This window comes from Danio rerio, chromosome 22 (assembly GCF_052040795.2).
Source record: "Danio rerio strain M-AB ecotype USA chromosome 22, GRCz13ab, whole genome shotgun sequence".
Classification (NCBI taxonomy): Eukaryota; Metazoa; Chordata; class Actinopteri; order Cypriniformes; family Danionidae; genus Danio; species Danio rerio.
The window spans coordinates 37,478,671-37,499,966 of record NC_141042.1 but is presented as its reverse complement, the minus strand read 5'-3'; the positions used below and the strand labels follow the sequence as shown (position 1 = coordinate 37,499,966).

The following is a 21,296-nucleotide window of genomic DNA, read 5'->3' as shown; positions in this document are numbered from 1 at the left end:
GTAAATATAAGAAAAATAAATGCGCTACTACCATTACTGACACAAGAAATGCCGTTATGATTAATAAAACAATGAGTAATAAATTACTTTTACTTTTATATTATTTTCCCGCCTTGCAACACTGAACTGTCTTTTATTTTTAAAATAAAAGTCTATATGCGTGCTTCCATCGTTTCTCTTCCCATATCCCATAAAGACGTGACTCTTATTTTGAAACGTTGTTTTCACTTCACAGCACAAGGGGAAATCTTTGGACTCGCTGCTGTACACAGGTAGTTTGTTATGTTTTCCTTCGTCAATATTTTGATTAGCCCCATTGTTTAGGTTGTAAATACGCAAAGCAGAAGTGCTTGTGAGGAAAATCTGCTAAATTTAAAGTGTATTGAATCGCTGGAGAGTGTAAATGAAACGGCTTACTCTTTAAGTTATCGACATTTACATGTGAGTTAGCCATGCTTTATTAACGCTTCATGTACAAGTGTAACTTAGTGTCCTTGATTTGGCGTATTTATTATTACTGTTTGTGTAACCCACAGATTTACTACAAATACCATGGTGAAACTATGGCCTCAGTTAACGTTAACGTTACTTGCTGGTTACAAAAACACGTGTTTACGTTTTATTTGTAGAAAAATTATTGCCAGTTTTATAAGAGATGTGCTTTTAAATCAGACTCAAGACGATTTAGGTAAAGTTGGTTGTTTATTCGGACGTTCAGACATTATCCTTAATAATATAATTTCAGATACGTTAAGTATAGTATAGTGAAATCATATTAGCCGGCAATTCAAATACAACATTGTTCACAGTCAAATAAATGGTGCTAATGTTGTTATCAAGTCATACTCGCATGCTAACGTTAATTCAGATTGAATATTCAAAGTAGAGTGGTAAACAATATAGGGACCATATTCAAATGAATAACCAACATTACCTAAATCTTAAGATGATGATGGTGATCAAAATCCTGTAAAATTTGATATATATATGTATATATATATATATATATATATATATATATATATATATATATATATATATATGTATATATATATATATATATATATATATATATATATATATATATATATATATGTATGTATATATATATGTATATATATATATATATATATATATATATATATGTATGTATATATATATGTATATATATATATATATATATATATATATATATATATATATATATATATATATATATATATATGTGTGTATATATATATATATATATATATGTATATATATGTGTGTGTGTATATATATATACACACACACATATATATACATATATATAAAACAACTGGTTAATTAGCAAGTCATTGGACAACATTATATGTTCTGTAACCAAAATAAAAGGGGCTACATGTTGGCTCAGTGGTTAGCACCATCACCTCAGCAAGAAGAATATAATAATAACAATAATCAAGAATCACATGTTTGCATGTGAAAAGGCTTGAATTTAAATCTATTTTAATATAAAGTTTTAAAAAGGGCAGAATAAAGTGTTTAAAACTGATTGAAAATGTTGTTATTTTTTTAAAGGTATACCCCGGTTTGGAAATGTCAAAATTATAAAACTGTTCCTAAGGTATGTGTAATATTTATTTATTTATTTATTTATTTTTTAGGACAGCAGTATCTCCAGCAGAAAAGATATCCAAAGATGCCATTTTAAACTGTAAAGAAATCAGTGTTTTTGAAACAAATAAGACGGCAGAAGCCGATGATTCATTTTAATTATTTTGCCTGACAAGTTTACTGCTCCAAAATATTTTAAATCTTTCAAAAAATAAAATATATTGTGTAATTAAAGGGGAAAACGTTTTTGTTTTTTTACCCAGACATTTAAAAACAATATATTTGGTAACACTTTATAATAAACTACACACTATTAACCATTTATTAAGCATTAGCATCTAGTGAATTCATTATTTGTTAAGCATTAATTCTACATTAATAAACGTTAGTAAGCAGTTTATAACTGCAGCTTCAAATGCTGTATTCTTGACTTACAACCACATGTATAATGTGCTTAATAAATATACTTTCATACTTAGTTAATGATTTGTTTTTCATTACTAAATTAAGTATTGTATTATTTACAAACCAGTTGTATTTAAGAGTAGTTGGAGGTTTTTAAGATCATGCAGAATGAGTTAGTAAATCATTAATAAACTATTGAAATCAACGTTCGTTTATACATCTTATTATTCAGGCATATATTAATTACTATGTACAGTATGTTAATAAATGCTTTATTAACTCAACTTCATCCAGTTTTGTGACCATCTAAAGTGAGGACTATTCATGCTTTATAAATCCCTTATAAATGATAAATAAAGGCTTGATATCAAATGAACAATAATCTTTGCAATCTTATCTAAAAAGCAAAATTATTGTAAATATTAAACATTGCTGAATAACCAGAGTGTCAAAATAAAACAACAACAATATTATAATTTAACAATATAATAAGATGCAATGTTTAAACTGTATAGTAAACTATAATTTAACTGACTCTTTAATTGTCATTTATAAGGCATTCATAAAGCATGAATAGTCCTCACTTTAGATTAGGTCACAAAAATGGATGAAGTTGAGTTTATAAAGCATTTAATAACATACAAGTTAACTATTGGTACATGCCTGAGTAATAAGAATTCTAAATGTAAATTTTAATAGTTTATTAATGATTTACTAACTCATTCTGAATGATCTTAAAAACCTCCAACTACTTTTAAATACGTCTGGTTTGTAAATAATATGATACTTAATTTAGTAATGAAAAATAAATCATTAACTAAGTATGAAAGTACAACTATTAACCACATTATTAGGGTGCTTTCACACTTGGTTTATTTGCCTGGACCGTACCCAATTCCGATTGTCTCCTCCTGCCACCTCCTCCATTGGTTTGTGTTCACACTGTCTTTTTTCCTTCTAAACCCCGGTACGCTTGCGTCATCGAGCATGCTGTTTTGTTTACGGTCGTTGCTAGGTGACGGTCACGAAAGAAAGCGCCAAAATGGAAAGACTTCCTCACATCGCAGTCATTCTGCTTTTACTGAAGCTTTTGATTTTGGACATACAGAAAGCGACTCGCGTCCATCTGCTGCAAAAATATTACAAGCATTCAGAACATCACACAGTGTCTGCAGAAGCTGTTTTTGGAGGAGACAAGCAGACATCACTGTGTATCACTGTGTTTGCCCTGGCTCAGTCCCACGCGTGTCACCAAGGTACGAAACGTGACACACACACACAAACACGAAAGAACGTTATGAAAATGATAGTTTGTTGTACAGTCTGCGGTTCACTTCCGTGATTTGGTACGATTGCATTCACGTCAGAAGTGAACCGTACCAGAGTTCGCATGAATCGTACCCCAGACCTACTCTTTCAAGCGGACTCGGGTACGGTTCACGGGTGCGCACCCGAGATCAGAAGACACGTTCACACTAGCTAAACGTACCGTACTATGACGTCAAATGAACCAGGGTGCGGACAAAAGTGCTAATGTGAAAGCACCCTAAATGTGGTTATAAGTCAAGAATACAGCTTTCGTAGTTGCAGTTTTAAACTGCTTACTAACGTTTATTAATGTAGGGTTAATGCTTAACAGATAATGAATTCACTATTGGCTAATGCTTAATAAATGGTTCATAGTGTGTAGTTATTATAAAGTTTTACCACACTAATACACTTGCATAAAGTAAATCTTATCTCAAAGCTTTTAATGCGGCACTTTTCAAGCTATATGTCATCTCCCCATGCCACTCCTAACAAGATGCCGCCCTGGGCAATCACCCATATCTAAATCCGCCACTGTTTCTAAACATAATAGTTTTAATAACTCATTTCTATTAACTGATTTCTTTTATCTTTGCCATGATGACAGCACGTAATATTCAGCTGTAAGTGTCATTTAAAGGCTTAACTAGGTTATTTGGGTTAACTAGGATGCTTTCACATCTGTAGTTCGCTTCATTTGGTCAGGACCAAGCGTGATATATGATACTTTGTTGCATTTTCTGCCTTCTTTGGGTCGTTTTCACATCACACTGCTGGCTTTGGTCCGAACCAGTTGAAACGAACCAAAATGCAGTCATCTGACAAAATCCACATCTCTCATTGGACAGATGTTGTTGAACATATTTCCTAAACTGCTTATTGATTGGTCAGAATTCACGTGCGGGAAAATGCCAGTGAACTCCCGCAGGTAAACAAAACCTTTTACTCTGGAGAGACGACTGCGCTGGCTGATTGTATCCCTGCTTTAGGCAAACTATACATTACGAAAATGAAGCGCGGCCGCTGCTGGAAAACAGTGTTTAATGCATCGCTCGTCACTTCAGGAGGAGACGTGAATTAATTTAGCTAAACTGCAACATGGTCATCTTGCGGAAATATTACCAACGATCCATCAGGTAATGTTTTCCCCTCTCTCTCTCTGTTGGTAAAGCGCTGTCAACAAATATTTTTCCTCCATATCCCATAATGCACAGCGCATCGGGCTACGGCAGCTGAATTAGTCCAAAATGCGCAGTACTTTTTGCGGTTGGACCTGTTTTAGTACGGATCATATTCTCACATCAAACAAACCGCTCCAGGGTTCGTTTGAAAGCGTACCGAGACCACCTCTTCAAGCAGGTCTTGGTACGCTTACTTGGTCCGCTTAAGAGTACGATTGCTGCATTCTCACGTGCCCAAACGAACCGTACCAAAAGGGGAAACGAACTCTAGCGCGATTCAATCGAACTAAATAAGGCAGGTGTGAAAGCACCCTTAGGCAAGTCATTGTATAACAGTGGTTTGTTCTGGAGACAATCTAAATCTAATATTGCTTAAGCCGGCGAATAACATTGACCTTAAAATGGCTTTAAAAAAATTAAAATCTGCTCTTATTCTAGCCAGAAAAAAACTAATAAAGCTTTCTCCAGAAGGAAAAATATTATAGGAAATACTGTGAAAAATTCTTGAATCTGTTAAACATCATTTAGGAAATACTTAAAAAAAGAAATTCAAAGGGGGGCTAATAATTCTGACTTCAACTGTATATGCAAAATATATTACTTTATCATCTAACGTTAATCACCACTGTAATCTAACCACCAGATAACCATCACCATGTCAAAAAAGAAGGAGGCCTCCAAGATTTCTCCTGTCCTTTTCCTGGACCCCGGCGGACAGTCGATGCGATTCTACGTGAGACCCGGCCCAACTAAAATGCAGCTTCACCCTTTGATAACTAGCGGAGGAGGAAATCTGTGTCGCAATCAGGAGCCCGGAGCCATCTTGCTGATCGATCCCACAGATGCCACTAATGTGACACAGAATACAGGACAAAAATACATCTCCACGAAATACATCCTAGACTGCGTGGAGCAGAACCAGCAGCTGGATCCCAACGATTATGCGATAACCATTGGTCCATCAGTGCAGACACGGATGGCCTTGCGCAATCAAGGCAGCGGACGTTTAGGTTACTCATCGGAAGAGGACGCAGCCATTTTGAAGTTCATCGAAAAGCGGCAACAAGATGCCAAAGGAAACCTAGTTTGGAAAGAAATGGAGAAACGGCACGTGACCGAACACAGCTGGCAGTCGATGAAAGATCGGTTCCTAAAGCACCTTCAGCAGAAGCTTGCAGACAAACCCACGAAGAAGAGTCCCATAAAAAGAAAACCTCTTTCCTTTACGCAAAGCCCATTGAGGAAGAAGAAAGTGGTCGAGATCTCAGAAGATGAAAGCGTGCAGAAGGGAGATTGTCCTGAAGCTCCGATGGCCACAGAGACGGGGAGCATCAATCCTCCAGCTTCTCCTGAGAGAGCCAGTTCTCCTCCTGAGGAGCCGCAGGCCGCCGGGCAGCCCTCACAGGCCTCCAGCAACGACAGTCAGGACGAGACCTGTGTCCTAGTGATAGAAACTCCAGAGAGCGAAAACCCCAGATTAGATGAAGACGCTCCAGATGGTGAGGTTAATCATGGTTTGTTTTTCAGGGGATTTTTAAACTCCATATGAATTCAAAACTTACTGTGTTCAGATTGAATAAATAATCCATGCAAGTTAATCCACTGAATTATATGTTTGCTTTGGTAATCTTCAATCAAAGTCTGAGCTTTGGCTTCAGTGTTTGGAGTGACGGTTCCTCTGTTGACGTCAACCTGAGAGCTTCCAAAGCAACTGTATATTAATACTGTTAGTTTGCTAATAGCAGAGTCATAGAGAGAGAGAGAGTTGCGACAAGGCAAGTTCAAAATGTTCGATCATCACGTGATTCATGTAGACTCATAGTTCCAGGTGCTTCGCGGTTAATTTAAATATTGTTAGATAACGTTAAAACATGCTCACTCTTATTTTAAGAAAATTTGTACCTTTCAAAAGTGCAGCAAAAACAAAGACTGTGTATTTATGCACCATCAAATGTGGTTATAATGGAAGTCAATGGGGCAGAAACAGCCACCAACAGTAAATTAGGGAGAAAATATGAAAATCTAACAATGCATCAAAGCCAATGTTGTTACTAGAGATGGAAAGAGTACTAAAAAAACATACTCAAGTAAAAGTACCATTACTTGCCCAAAAATGTAGTGCAAGTAGAGTGAAAGTATCTGTTGTGAATATTACGCAAAGTATAAGTAAAAAGTTGCCCTTTCAAAAGTACTCGAGACTAGTGAGTATTGCACAGTGAAAAGTTGATGCGTTTACATGCAGTGTGTGCAGGGATGTGTAAACGTAACATTCTGTAGTGCATTCAGTTTTCTTCCTTTATTCCTTTCTTCATTTGTTCGTTCTGTCCTTCCTTTATTCATTTATTTGTTTTTTTTTCTTCAATACTTTATTCCTTAATTCACTCATTCATTCATTCTTCTGTTCCTTCATTAGAGTCGTTCGTTACTTCATTCGTTCATTACTTTGTTTATTAGTTTATTCGCTAGTTACTTTGTTCATTACTTCGTTCGTTTGTTACTTCGATTGTTCGTTCGTTACTTCATTTGTTACTTTGTTTGTTCCTTCATTCATTCATCCATTCATTCTTCTGTTCCTTTCTTAATTAGGTTAGTTCATTACTTCGTTCATTACTTTGTTTATTTGTTTGTTCGTTAGTTACTTCGTTCATCACTTTGTTTATTACTTCCTTCGGTACTTCAATTGTTTGTCCATTACTTTGTTCGTCCGTTCGTTACTTCATTTGTTACTTTGTTTCTTTGTTTGTTACTTTGTTCATTTGTCACTTCGTTTTTTTGTTACATTGTCCATTACTTTGTTCGTCCGTTCGTTACTTCATTTGTTACTTTGTTTCTTTGTTTGTTACTTTGTTCATTTGTCACTTCGTTTTTTTGTTACATTGTTCACTACTTTGTTCGTTTGATCCAGGATCATTTCAGAATGCATAAATCGTGGGCTAATTCTCATTTTTTGGGTTAACTATCCCTTTTACAAGCTCTTTCTTTTTTTTATTTAGCATCAAATGAACATTCATCTCTGAAGAAAAAGAGACGGAAAACATGCAAAACCTCAACGACTGATTCCAGAAGCTCCAGATTAGAGGAAGATCCTGTTGGACAAGACATTCCCGATGGTAAGTTATTCATGTTTTTTTTTTTTTTGTGGTAATACATTTTAAAATGCCCTAAAATTTAATTTTTTAAAATTATTTTCATGTTGTTTCAATCCTCACGAGACCTTCATTCGTCTTCTGAATCCAAATGAAGATATTTTAGTTAAAGTCAGAGAGCTCCCTCATCCTCCATAGTCAGCAACTGTCCTGAGACCAAAAAATGAACCAAAAACATTGTCAAAATATTTAATGTGACTTCAGCAGTTCAACTGCAATGATGGGAAGCTCCAAGAAATATTGTTGTGTGCCAAAAAACAGTCGGACGAAGTTGTCTTTACCATGTTTTACACATCACATTAAGGTTACATGACATATTTTGACATGTTTTTGGCTAGTTTTCAAAACTGTAAAGGTCTCAGGACCATTGCTGTCATTAGAGGATGAGGGAGCTCTCTGATTGTATCTAAAATATCCACATTTGTGTTCACAAGATGAATGAAGGTCTCAGGGGTTTGGAACAACGTAAGGGTGAGAAATTAATAAAGAGTTATTTCACCAAAAAATCTTAATTAGCCCATCATTAGCAAAACATGTCCCCCAAATTACTAAATATGTTCATCTGGATCTTTTTCATTGTAAATAAACAGTTCAGTAGCATGTTTTATTAACATTATTATTATTTACAAAGGAGAGAAAAAACAGCATACATTAAAAAAAGCTGCCAATAAATTAAACAGTTTAGCCTATTAAAATGAATAGCTATTATAAAGAAATAAAATCAATTCATATCTCAATAACCTTTTCTTCGCTGTATAATGGAAACAATCTGAATAAAAAGCAGCTAATAAATCTCTTATTTAGATTTTTAGTTTGATCACATTAAATGAAAGATGTCATTTTAAAAATGCACAGATCTATATTGAAATCAATCGATTGCTTTTCTAACTTTTTTTTGCTCGTTTAAGACCAAATTTAAGACCAAATTTGTCCAATTGTTTAAGACCAAATTGCTCGTTTAAGACCAAATTTGATGTGTTTAAAGGAAAACCCATCAAGATGGACATGTTTAGATTGTTATTATTATAACAATCCCAAAGAGGGAAGAAATCACTTTCGCAAACGCTCACGCTCAATCTGCCCAGTTGGTGGAATGAACTCCCTCACTGCATCAGAACAGCAGAGTCACTCGCTATTTTCAAGAAACGACTAAGAACTCAACTATTTAGTCTCCACTTCACTTCCTAATCTGCAATTGCCTCTCTGGATATCACACTAACTGTACCCAAAAAAAAAAAAAAATTACTAATACTTTCCTTCTTAGACTTTACAGACCTGAAACTTGCCAATAGCACTTATTCATTGTTGCTCTTATAGTTGTGTAAGTTGCTTCCTTGTCCTCATTTGCAAGTCGCTTTGGATAAAAGCGTCTGCTAAATGACTAAATGTAAAATTATTAGGTCTGTATATCTGTTCAAACATGCACCCAAAACCCAGAATGTCCACATTCGCTCCACATTAAATCGCATGTACAGAATTCGTTTGGGAAACAGCGTCTGGAGGATTGCATTGGTGGGGCGACGACACCTGTAATGAAAAGCAAAGGCAATCTTGCAGTTTTTATATTTATTTCAGTGTTTTCATGCCTAAATAAAATTAAGGAGCAAGTGGCATCCCCTGGTGGTTCAGCGGTATGGGTTGCGTATAGGCAAAGACTAAAGAATACACAAGACATGTCACTCATATACTGTTGAATGGGGAAAAGTGAAACTGTCACTATGCCCAATGAAGCCCCGCCTTCTAGTACAGTAGCCAATCAGTGATGGCTATTGAATGACAATATTCCGGGGGAGGGGCTCAGACCAGCGGTGAGTTTCTGCAGATTTTGTGATTCGAACATTTAGAAATGAAACTAAAGAGACGGATGTTGTTTAATTTTATTGGTTATTCGTAATATGAAATGTAACCGTAAGCTTGCCAAGAAGTTTTGGATAATTTGATCTTTCATCATTCAGACAGAATGCCCGAGCATACTGCCCAAGAGGCATTTCAAAGATGGCTGCCGAGTAAAATTACTTGCTCTATAGGGACTTTGGTATAGGGAGGATCGGCTCTTTGATGTTCATTGGCATCTTTCATAGAAAGAATAAAATTTGGGTGAAATACGGGAAAGTACCTTTACGGGATGATGGCAGGATAGAATTGTAAAATACAGGAGAGTCAAAGGGAATTTTAAAAATATATCCTGAAAATCTCAAGCTATACAATACATTTCTTTTCTGCAGTTCAAAACAAGTCCATTAAAATGCATCCGTCCTTAATAAAAAGTAGTTTACACAGCTCCGACTGCTTTAAGAACTTTAAAATCTGCCCATTGGCATTGTAGAGCTGGAAAGAGCCAGGCTATTTTTAAATAAAATTGACTGGAAGTAGAAATTCACATGCACCAAGCATTGACAGTAGTAAATCATTTATAAAAAATCTCATTTTTGGGTGAACTAACCCTTTAACAAGCTCTTTTGCTAATCCTTTGCTGTTTTATTTAGAATCAAATGCACAATCATCTCCGAAGAAAAAGAGACAGAAAGCCTGCAAAACCTCCACGACTGATTCCAGGAGCTCCAGATTAGAGGAAAATCCTGATCGACGAGACATTCCTGATGGTGTTTATTCATTTGGGTTTTGTTTGTTCACTGTGTTGTTCCTCAGAATTTTCAGTACTTTAATGTCTTATTTTTTTATGTAGAGTCAACTGAACAATCATCTCCAAACAAGAGTCAAATGACTTCCAAAATCTCCACTAGTGATTCAGGAAACCCTATAGGAGATCAAGGTTGTGACAATCCACATGGTATTGTTATTAATGGTTTTATTTCATGCTGTTCTTTAAAAAGCTTTGTACATAAACCCTCAACTATTTTCATTTATTTTAAATTCAGGATGCAATGCGAATTCATCTCCCAGCAAAACGAGACAAACAAACTCCGAAGCCTCCACTCCTGACTCGAAGAAGCTTGGGATTCTTGCTAAAGCTGCCAAAGAGTTTGAGGATTCAGATGTGGTGAGATTCAAGAAAACTGGAATAAGATACAGCTGTTGGGTTTCTATGTGTTTTATGCATGATACACTTGGAAAATGTGTTTCCCATCCTGGATGGTTTTCTTATTTAATTTGGCTTGTTCAGGCATATTTGAATACAGAAATCACACGCTGATTTACTAGAACAGTGGTTCTCTGTTCTCCAGTGGTTCTACTAGAACCATTTTAGGGTGCTTTCACACCTGTGAATCTATTCAGTTGTTCCGAAACAGAGATTAAAATTGTTACATTGTTGCTCTTTGCTCTTGGAGCGGTTCGCTTTCACACTGCAAAGTTTCTAATCGGACTAAAAGAGCTAAAACAAGTCACGTGCGAGTAAACTCTCCTCACATTGGTCAGAGTGTCAGGGTTTATTTTGCAGCGTCCCGCTCAGCTGTCAGGAGAGGTGGTGGTTTGGTGGGGATTGACAGGGTGCGCGCATGCGGTGTCTGAGGAGAGACACGGTGGGGAGGGGTGAGAAGGGTTTCGCGACGATGCCTATTTGAGGACTGGGAGGGAGACGCGAGATTACCGGGAGATCATCACTCGTTTGCGGGCATCCGGAGACTCGCGAAACTTCCCGCCCTACTCATAATTCTCTCTTCATATAGCCGTATGCCTATTACATATCCATAAAACACTGTGATATAACCGCGCTCGGATCGGATCGCTTTCTCACTGCAGTCGAACCTCTCCAGGGTTTGTTTCAATCGAGCCGAGACCACCTCATTCAAGCGATCTCGGAGCGATTACTTTGGCGCGGAACAGAGGGCGATTGCCCTGTTCACATATGCCAATCGAACCGCGCTAACTGGGCAAACGAGATACGTTCCGAAACAAAAGTGTAGGTGTGAAAGCACCCTTAATCTATTTTAAACTAGGGTTAAATACAGTAGTCAACATTTGAAGTGGATCATTACCTTACCTTTCATCAAAGTTTTCCTAAAACTACTGAACAACACCCATTCTTGTCTGATCTACTTCAAATTGACTACAGTGAAGGAAATAATCACTGAACACGTCACCATTTTTCTCAGAAAACATTTTTAATGGTGCTGTTGACTTGAAAATTTCCTCGGATGTTGGTAACAACCAAAGAAATCTATCTGTGTAACGCTTCTCTTCCTGATGACACAAATCACTCAGGCGGACACAGAGAACTGCGTTCTGCGTTGTTTATTCTGTAACAGAAATATACATCCTCTGGCAACAGTATGCATTTAAACATGCGTCGCCTTTCTGTATTCAGCAACCATTTTCTGCTGTGTTGCCACATAAAGTCATTTTAACAAAACATTATTTATTTACAAAAGTTCATCATACCTGTAACAGAAATATACATCCTCTGGCAACAGTATGCATTTAAACATGCATCTAAAAAAACCCAAACAAATAGTAAGAAATCACCCCTGCACATATTAATGTCATCATTCCAGCTACACATAGCATGAGCAAATTAAACCACACAAAGTTTGTCACACATGGCGATCATTCGACAGATTTGATCTAAAACATCGCTTAATGTTCATATTGGGCTTGTATGTGTTATTAATATGTGTTAAAATACAAAATTTGTCACATTTAGCTGGAGCACATTTTACCTACCGCCTTTCTGTATTCAGCAACCATTTTCTGCTGTAGGCGGGGCTTTGCAGGTGAAAGGTGAAAGAAACAATCAAACACTGTTGCCACAAGAGGTCTCCCAACAACCACAAAATAAACAAAATAACCCACTTTGGTGAAAGACAATTAAACATTATTTTAACCCTGTTACATATGCAAAGAAAACAAATCAAATTAGTTTATAAATAAAGTTCTGGGTAATAAAATGAAATGATGCAAAGAAAAAAGTATTGAACACATGAAGAAAGGGAGGTGTTTTTGGGCAGTGAAAGCCCAGACAGCAGCTGAAATCTGTGGATTATAATATAATAAACTGAGAGAGTAAATCTTTGTCATGGACCAAATTTCTAAAAATAAGCTTGAATAGTTGTCTGTAACAGGAAGCTTCTGACGTCCCAGGCGAGCGCCCCGAAGGCTCTGTAGTCCGTTTATAGCCTAATGTTAGCTTTTTAGATCTTGCGTTTGCATTTAAGATCCAAAAGTGCTCAAAGTTGTATTTTCGTGTGAGGATTATCTTTTTGGACAAAACGTGTACGTGTAATGAAGTGTTCGAACACAGAGCTTATTATTCGCAATCTTCGAAAAGCGTATGGGAAAATCCTATAGGGATTTTATCAAGGGAACCAGTTTTATGCTAGCAGCCGGTTAGCCTACAAGCTGATGCATAGTTCCTCCACTCTATCTATCAGTGTTTCCTCTAGGATTTTTTCCAGCTGTGGCGGCAGACTTTGTTGGGCATTTTACACAGATCTACCACTACCTGGCGTTATTTCATTGACAAATGTCATGGGCGCAGTATTAAGTCGAGATCGCATTCATGTAACAGCCTACGAGCAGGGCTTTACATTAACACCCGCCAAATGCGGGTAGATTTCTGCTTTGGCGGGTTAGACAGTCACTCCCACAAGCCACTTTGGCTGGTTAAAAATAATTTTTAGATTGTAGTTTTCCTTAAAGCAGGGTTCGACAATATAAGGATGACCCAATATGCATGCAAATGTGATTTTAGTATCGAGAAGTAAAATAATTGTGATCACGCGAGCAGAAGAAAGCAAGTGAATACCGAATGAGAGAATGATCACTCGTGCTAAGAGCTGATGTGATGCACTTGACTTCTTAAAACGCGTGCGCGCTCCCGAATTGTGAAGCGACCGTGTCTGGAACAGGTTCTGGAAACGCAACTGTCTTCGTTTCTCTTTCAAATAAACTAGACAAAAAGTGATGAACATGCCTCCACAGTCCTGATGCTTTTAAGAGCTCAAAATGTGTCTTTTTGTTAGCAGCACCGGTTGCTTTCACTTTGAACAGATTATTAAATGGCCTAAAATTAACTGTGTGCATCCTTTCATTATCACACACGGTATGTTTCACCTGCTTTCATTTGCTTATCGTTTTATTTGCTTTTATTTTTGTTAAAATGGTTTAGTTATTTTTTTATTTACAATATTGCTTTAATGAGAGATGAACTCTCCATTTATGTGCAGTTACTGGTGATCCGAGAGATCTTTAGCCACGACAGATTACTGTGCATACTTTTGATACATGACAATAGATATTTTTTAAAAGTCAATTGCTTTTCTTTCTTTTTAAGAAATGTTTTGTAAAATAAAAAGTATAGTATACAGCTATATTTTGCTTGTTTTGACACATTAAAAATTTGTTGCTAAGAAATAATTGTTTCGTGTGGTTATAGAGATAAATTTGGTAAATCGTAAATTTTCTAAAAAAAGTAATGTGAAATAAAAACTAATTGCAATAAAACACTGTGAAACCAAAACCCAATTGCTCATGCTCATTGAGCAAGCTCATACTCGACACACAAAATGTGAAATGAAAGAGGACGCATTTGGACATAACATCAATTTTAAATCAAGTAATTTTAGCATGTCAACGTCAAATTTATGTATATAAAAGATATTTTCCCAGCAACAAAATTGTGGCTTGTGAAAATGCAGAGTGGCTAGTAACATTTGAAAACTACTAGCCACAGCGGCCGGTGATTAAAAAAGTTAACGTAAAGCCCTGCCTACGAGCATGTCAATCTCTGCTTGAGCGCCGATTTTCCTCTGTTCGTGCACAAAACTTCTTGCGCGCCCTCAAATATAAGCTGCTCAAGTGCAGATTTTCTTGCACGCCCTTAAATAATCACTGCTGAAGTGTGATTTAGTGCGTTTATGTACCGAGTATGTCTCCAACATTTATTAGATTTGCTAAGAATATTTATGAATGTCTCGGATAGACTTGCTGAGCGGACTGCGGCATTAACGCGTCCTGAAGTAAAGTGAAACGGCTGTAAACTCCAGCAAGATAAAGTCATTATATGCAGAGCCACAGACCTTTATCTATAAATAAAGTATAATTATGGAAACTGTGTTCATCTTAACTGAAAACTCGCGCGCTGTCACTTTAATGGTTTCTCTTTCACGTTTCTTTTGATCCTCAACTCGTTTGTTTATTACACAAATGAGGGTTAATATGAATAATCACTAAACACCGCGTTTTGACACCTATTTGACCATTAAAGCGCTGACTTTAGATGTGTGCGCACTCCTGCACACAGAATCATGCGGAATCATGCGGTGTTTCGCGCTTTTAAGAGCAAAACGTGTACAACTGAAGCAAAGGTGGTAAATTATGCAATAATCGTTTATCTCGATTAATGGCTTTTCATAATCGTTAGAAGCCAAAATCGAAATCGGATTTTCGATTAATCGGACAGCCCTAGTCAGCACATCACCTTAAAGGGTTAAACAGAACGCACAGCATTACTATGGTCACAGAAAAGTTTGCGCTGTTATTCACTTACCTTGTAATACGTTTTCAGTGCGATTTTAACCCGCTATTTTAAAAAACGAGCGAATATTTTGAATAAGAAGCTGTAATGTAGCCGTGGCGGGATGAATTTCGCTGTGGCGCCCCGCCATTGAAGAATGAATGTAGCGGAAACCATGTCTATTGTTCTGTGGCTGCCATCGCATCATCCAAGTGGATGCTGCACACTGGTGGTAGTGTGGAGAGACCCCCCTCATGATCGTGAAGCGCTTTGGGCGTGTGGCCGTAAATGCGCTACATAAAGACACATTACATTACTTGTGTTCAGTCAGTAGACAGTTGATTTTTGTGCATGTTAAAATCAACCTCATGAGTGTTTATGAAAGCAATCCCATCAAATGTGCTGTCAACTACCTCTGGACGTGGCTGAAAGTGAACATGCTGAAATGACTTAATATTCAGACTTATTTTAAACACATGGACAGTTTAACCAAATCATACTGTCTGTTTACACACCCTCAAGTTTTTCCAAACGTTTGTGAGTGCCTGTTGAACCCAACAGAAGATATGTTGGAGAAAGCTGTAACCATTGACTTTCATAGGAGGAAATCAAATACTACAGAAGTCAATGGGAAGTTATTTGTGTTTAAACGAAGAAAGCAAGTGAAGGGAGCAAAAATAATGACGGAATTTTCCATTTTAGGTTAATTATTCCTTTAATACCAGTAGTAAATGGAGCCCAAGATGTACTTTCTTTGACTTTGTGTGTATCTCTACAGATGGATGACAGTGAAGAATGTGAAAATCCATGCGAAGTCCCGATTGCTGAGCCTTCGGACGCACAAGAAAGTTCAGCAACGCCTGCAACACTAGTTAGAGAGCCTGAAAGCCAAGCTGAACATCATGAAGAGACTCAACCGGATTCACCAATGTCCGAGGAAGAGCGTCCAGGGCCCAGTTCGGCAGTTGTGCCGCCTTCTTTAAATTCGTCCACAAGCTGCAGCCACATCAGAGAAACTCCTGAGGAAACTCTGTCTAGAGACTTGTTGGAGGTCAAGGAGCAGGTCATTAATTTGATGAGGGAGACCAAGAAAGATCTGGTTGAGGTGACCAAGGCGCTGCTGAAAGCCAGTGGAGATCTTAAAAGAGCTCAGGTGTTTCTGCTAAATGGGTATGACCATGAGACGCACGGGCCTCTCTGGACCCGTCTGGACGACGAGACCCTCTTAGCTGCTGATCCATATGAGCTCGAGCAGCTGCAGTCAAAATTCGGAGAGGAGGAAGTGACTAGGAGGAAATCCTTCCTTGCGACTGATGTGAAATGAGATACAGTAATCATTTCATCATCATCGAAGTTCATCATCACACTTTTTGTATGTATTGTCGGTTTGGTATCAGATTTTTGTCGAAACTTTCAGATGCGAATAATGACTTTGTTACAGGATATATATATATTTAATAAAGTATTTTTCCCTAAATTGGTAGTCTATCATTGTGTTGAATGATCAAATGAGCCTTGTTGAAACGCATATCACACACTTCTGCTAACTATGAATGCCAATCGCTCGAGGAAAATAATTATATAAGTAAATGTGATGATACCATGTTGTATTAATGTTACAGCTGAGGTGACCTTGACCTGAAGTCTTAAATCTTGTGCTTATTGCATTTCTTGACAAATAATACGCTAATTTCTGATGTTTAGATCAGGGGTTTCCAAACTTTTCATCCTGCGACCCCCAATATGACGATGCCAGTGACTCGCGACCCCCAATATCCTGGCTATGAATACAGACACCTTGCATGCAATGTCACACACACACACCAATACACCCAGGTATATTCTTCGTTTAATGTCAGTGCTGTAAATGGGCCAGAAACTTTAACCTGGTGTTATAAAATCAATCTGCTGCATCTGACGCTATTGCTGTGTCTTTAATATAATGTAATTACCACTGTGGTCGCAATCCAATAGAACTAGTAACTATAAGCTACTATAGTAACTATATAGTAATTATAAACGACTATATTGTTTCTCTTCTGTAGGTTATGGATAAAATATGGTCATTCTTATATGATTTAATAATAATAAATAGATTTTTTTAAATCACCAGGCGACCCCCCTTCATTGTCCCGCGACCCCTCGAGGGGTCCCGACCCCCACTTTGAGAACCCCTGGTTTAGACTACTATTACAAGTTATTATCCATCAAATTTGCTATCCAAATCCAGTAAGGGAATGTGTTATATACAAATATCCTAGATTTCGCCACAGATACAAGATGCTAATGTGGATTTTAACTTAAAGAAAGTTTCTTGTTTTGTAATTGACGCCTGTTTCACAACATTTGGCTAATATGATTGCTCCTTTAGGCTACAGCGTTGTTATTATGGCAAGGGTGGCCTTGCAAGTTTGTAATTGTTGCTAACTTGTCATTTATAACAACTCACAATTGTCGCAGTTACCCATAACCTTATGTTGTGCAGTTATTCAGTTATTGAGTAACTCTATTGTTTCAGACACATATTCGGTGTGTCATGTGACATCTGTTATTATTGTTGTAGGTGAGGTGAACCTTAACCTAAAAACTTAAATCTCATGCTTAATGCATTTCTGTGGTACTGTGGTAAATGCTAATTTATGATGTTTAGACAATTATCAAAAGTTATTCATCAAATATGCTGTCAAATGCAGTAAGGGGATGTGTTATATACATATATCTTAGATTTCGCCACAGATACAAGATGCTGAGGTGGATTTTAACCAAAAGAAAGCTTCTAGTTTTTAATTTGATACTTGTTTGAGCTTCACAAAATTTGGTTAATATGCCTACACCTTTGGGCTGCATTTGTTATTACCAGCTAAACCCAGCTTCACCAGCCTGGTTAATATGGACATAGTTCAGTTCATCCACAAACTGCATCCAGTTTAACCAAAAGAAAGCTTCTTGTTTTTAATAAGGGTGGCCTTACAAGTTTGTAATCGTTGCTAACTTGTCATGTATAATACTCAAAATTGTCTCAATTTTGCTTAACCTCTAATCAACAGTTGTCCCTTTACAGAAAAACACAGCTTAAACCAGCCTAAGCTGGTTTTAGCTGGTCGACCAGCCTGGTTTCCAGCCAGGTCTGGTTAAGCTGGACATAGCTGGTTTTGACTGGTCTCCCAGCCTGGCTAGGCTAGTCAAGCTGGTTTTAGCTGGTCATCTCCCAGTCTGACCAGCTAAGACCAGGCTGGAAATGACTGGAGACCAACCTGAAAATGGCCAAAACTCCTCTGAAACTAAACTGGTCGACCAGCTAAAACCAGTCAACAGGCTTAGGCAGGTTTAAGCATTTTTTTTTTCAGCAGGGCGGCCATCTTAAAATTTCAGTTCATCCACAAACTGCATCCAGATCAGAAAAACTCCTGAGCAAAGACTGTTTAGATGATTGTTGGAGGTCAAAGAGCAGGTCAGAGAGACCAGGAACGATCTGGATTTACACCTAAAGAAAGTTTATAGTTTTGAAATTGACGCCTGTTTATTCTTTACAACATTTTGCCTGCAAAAATTTGCCTAATATGACTACACCTTTAGGCTGCAGTTGTTATTATGGCAAGGGTGGCCTTGCAAGTTTGTAATTGTTGCCAACTTAATAATAATGATGATTTTTGCAAGTTATTATCCATCAAATTTGCTGCCAAATCCAGTAAGGAGATGTGTTATATACATACATGTTAGGTTTCGCCACAAATTCGATATGCTAATGTGGATCTTAACCTAAAGACAGGTTGTTGTTTTGAAATTGAAGCCTTGTTTTAGCTTCACAATATTTTGCCCGTGAAATTTGGTTAATATGACTACACCTTTAGGCTACAGAGTTGTTATTATGGTAAGGGTGGCCTATGAAGTTTGTAATTGTTGCTAACTTGTCATTTATGATAACTAACAATTGTCACAATTTCCCATAACCTTATGTTGTGTGTTTATGTCCAGTTATTGAGTAACTCCATCTATTTCTGACAGATAAGATGCTGATTGACGCATCACGTGACATCTGTTATTTTGATCAGCGCTGCTTCTAGTGGGCCAATGACAATTATCACTGTGGTACTGTAATAAGAAAAATGTGTATCATTTTTAATGTGTATATCAGACACGAACGATTAAAAGATTAATCGGATGTAGCCTACCTTTAAGCAGACTGGTGGTTCAGATGATTTATTAGCCCTCAAACGCCCCCTGCTGGACAAACAGAAATCAGTCATAAGCAAACACTACTTGCCGCCCCGTAGTCTTTTATGGATTTAAAGATTCGCATTCGTTCATATCTAAATGCATTTGTCCCCAAACACTTTCCATAGCAGTGTTATTAGCAATTGAGTGGCATTTAGGCTCGCAAACAAATTGTTTCCTCGGCTAATTTCCAGCAGAGGGCTCTATATGGCTCATAATGCATTTTCAGCCACTGAATTGTGTTCAGTTACTCACGACGTATTTTGTGTTATGGATACATTTTAAAAGCTGTGTTGTGTAATCGTTTGAATATGATATATCCAAACATTTCAGCTTAAAATATAAATTCAAATCTGACAGCAAAGTTGATGTAAGATGCAATAAACACAATCGTCTCTTATAGGTCAATCTAAGAAATCGCTGAGAAAAGTAACAAAAAGCACACGTAAACGCCGTCCCCAAAAACTCATAACAGCAGCATGAACACTATTTATTCATATAAATAACGACTATTGAAAGATACAACGAGACTTTAAGATGAAAAAACACTATGTAATACTAATATAATAAAATTATTTTGTAGCGCATCACATTTGACCAATCACAGAGGACGTCGGCTCGCGAAACCCCGCCCTTTTTTGCACACCATACATTTAACGGCCTCCCCACTGCTTACTTTATTTCTATGGTTAAAGGCAGTGACAGTAGTAGACACATTTAAAGAGAAGAAAACATCCAAATCTGCTGATTGCACATAAACACAACACATCAAACCAGTGAGTACTTTAGGGTAGATTACAAAGCCTGTAAGCGGTAACGTCGCTTTATAATGTTTGGCGTGTTATCATAGCAGCCCTGGCTGTCATATGTGTTCAACACGGAGACTGAAACACATTAAATATTGTGTTTATTGCATACATATTGGACATTTTACACCCTCGACAGTGCTTAAACTGTATATATATATTGGTTATACATTTATAAATACTGCTGTTGATGGTATACAGTGGTTATGTTAGCGGGATAGTGGCTAAACAGTGATTATATTGTGGATAATTTGTATATGTTTGCTAAAAACAATAGCATGTACACATATATACACTGCAGGTGTTTATGTGGGATTTGTTGTAGTTTATTACTGTTGTCAAAATGTTTTCTACTCTGCATTACTCTTTATCTTATGTCTATGTTATTATTGTTAGGCTACAAAATAAATATAAGGCGTCATAACAAAACATAAGCCTATCATAAATATTTGTAGGCTAACATGTTTTGTTTTCACTTATAACAAATGTGTATATATATCTAAAGTGTTTAGCATTGCTTTGATATGTCAATGTACCTTGGTTTTACTGTGGCGTGGACTGTTTTGTACTTAACATGTAAGGTAACAGTCATTATTATGTTATTACAGGCTTCGATTAAATGTTATTTATTCCTGTTATTTATCGCTATATTGTCAGCATCCTTTTTCCAGTTTTCAATGTCTCGTGATCATCGAGATATAACACTAGCATGTTGATTTTGTGTTTAATTATTACTAATTATTTATATTGTGGTGCTCAGATTGTAATGATCGTTAATGTAAACATTAATGTTTTAAAAGGTGTTTTTTTTCTTGCTTAATCCTCTGGTTTGGTAATTTTTGACTGAAACGTTTTTGTCATTGTGATTTTGTTTGTTTATAATATTATACTTAATACTACATTAATACACTTATTATAGGCTTTATTTAATTTTCATTGAAATGGTACGCCACTTGATAAAGGTTTTGGCTGTTGCAATCCTAAAAATAAAATAAAATCTGAACAAACAAATAAAATAAACAAACAAATAAATAAACTAAAATAAAGTCAGATTCGAAATACAATTCGTCTAGATTCATGACTTTCTCACAGTTCTAGGGGAAACAGGTTTTGTAGTTCATTTTATTCATGTTAATTGTATTGTATTTTTGTGCAAGTTATTATTATTATTATTATTATTATTATTATTATTATTATTATTATTATTATTATTATTGTTATTCAT

At 36.6% G+C, this 21,296-nt stretch overlaps 2 protein-coding genes across 10 annotated transcripts in view; both read left to right on the top strand.

The window, feature by feature from the left end:
- Positions 1–226: 226 nt before the first annotated feature.
- On the top strand, positions 227–16,527 carry terf2ip (telomeric repeat binding factor 2, interacting protein). Of its 8 annotated transcripts, none has more exons than XM_087302594.1 (8): positions 227–272; positions 1,561–1,606; positions 5,134–5,989; positions 7,484–7,600; positions 10,123–10,239; positions 10,323–10,409; positions 10,516–10,637; positions 15,829–16,527. In XM_087302594.1, exons 3-8 carry the CDS (start codon positions 5,146–5,148, stop codon positions 16,372–16,374), a joined length of 1,833 nt encoding a protein of 610 aa, XP_087158720.1. In that variant the 5' UTR covers positions 227–272; positions 1,561–1,606; positions 5,134–5,145; the 3' UTR covers positions 16,375–16,527.
- A 3,417-nt stretch (positions 16,528–19,944) lies between these two features.
- Positions 19,945–21,296, top strand: part of rnf123 (ring finger protein 123) — a 237,633-nt gene continuing 236,281 nt past the window's right edge. For both annotated transcript variants that reach the window (XM_087304671.1, XM_087304672.1), the window contains exon 1: positions 19,945–20,041. The gene's annotated coding sequence lies outside the window, so the exon portion shown is untranslated. The remainder of the gene's footprint in view (positions 20,042–21,296) is intronic.

What these genes read in the sequence shown, in the direction of transcription:
- terf2ip (XM_087302595.1), top strand. An exon ending in AGGTTGTGACAATCCACATG is followed by an intron (nt 10,428 to 10,515) that starts GTATTGTTATTA and finishes TTTTAAATTCAG; the next exon opens with GATGCAATGCGAATTCATCT. An exon ending in AGTTTGAGGATTCAGATGTG is followed by an intron (nt 10,638 to 15,828) that starts GTGAGATTCAAG and finishes GTATCTCTACAG; the next exon opens with ATGGATGACAGTGAAGAATG.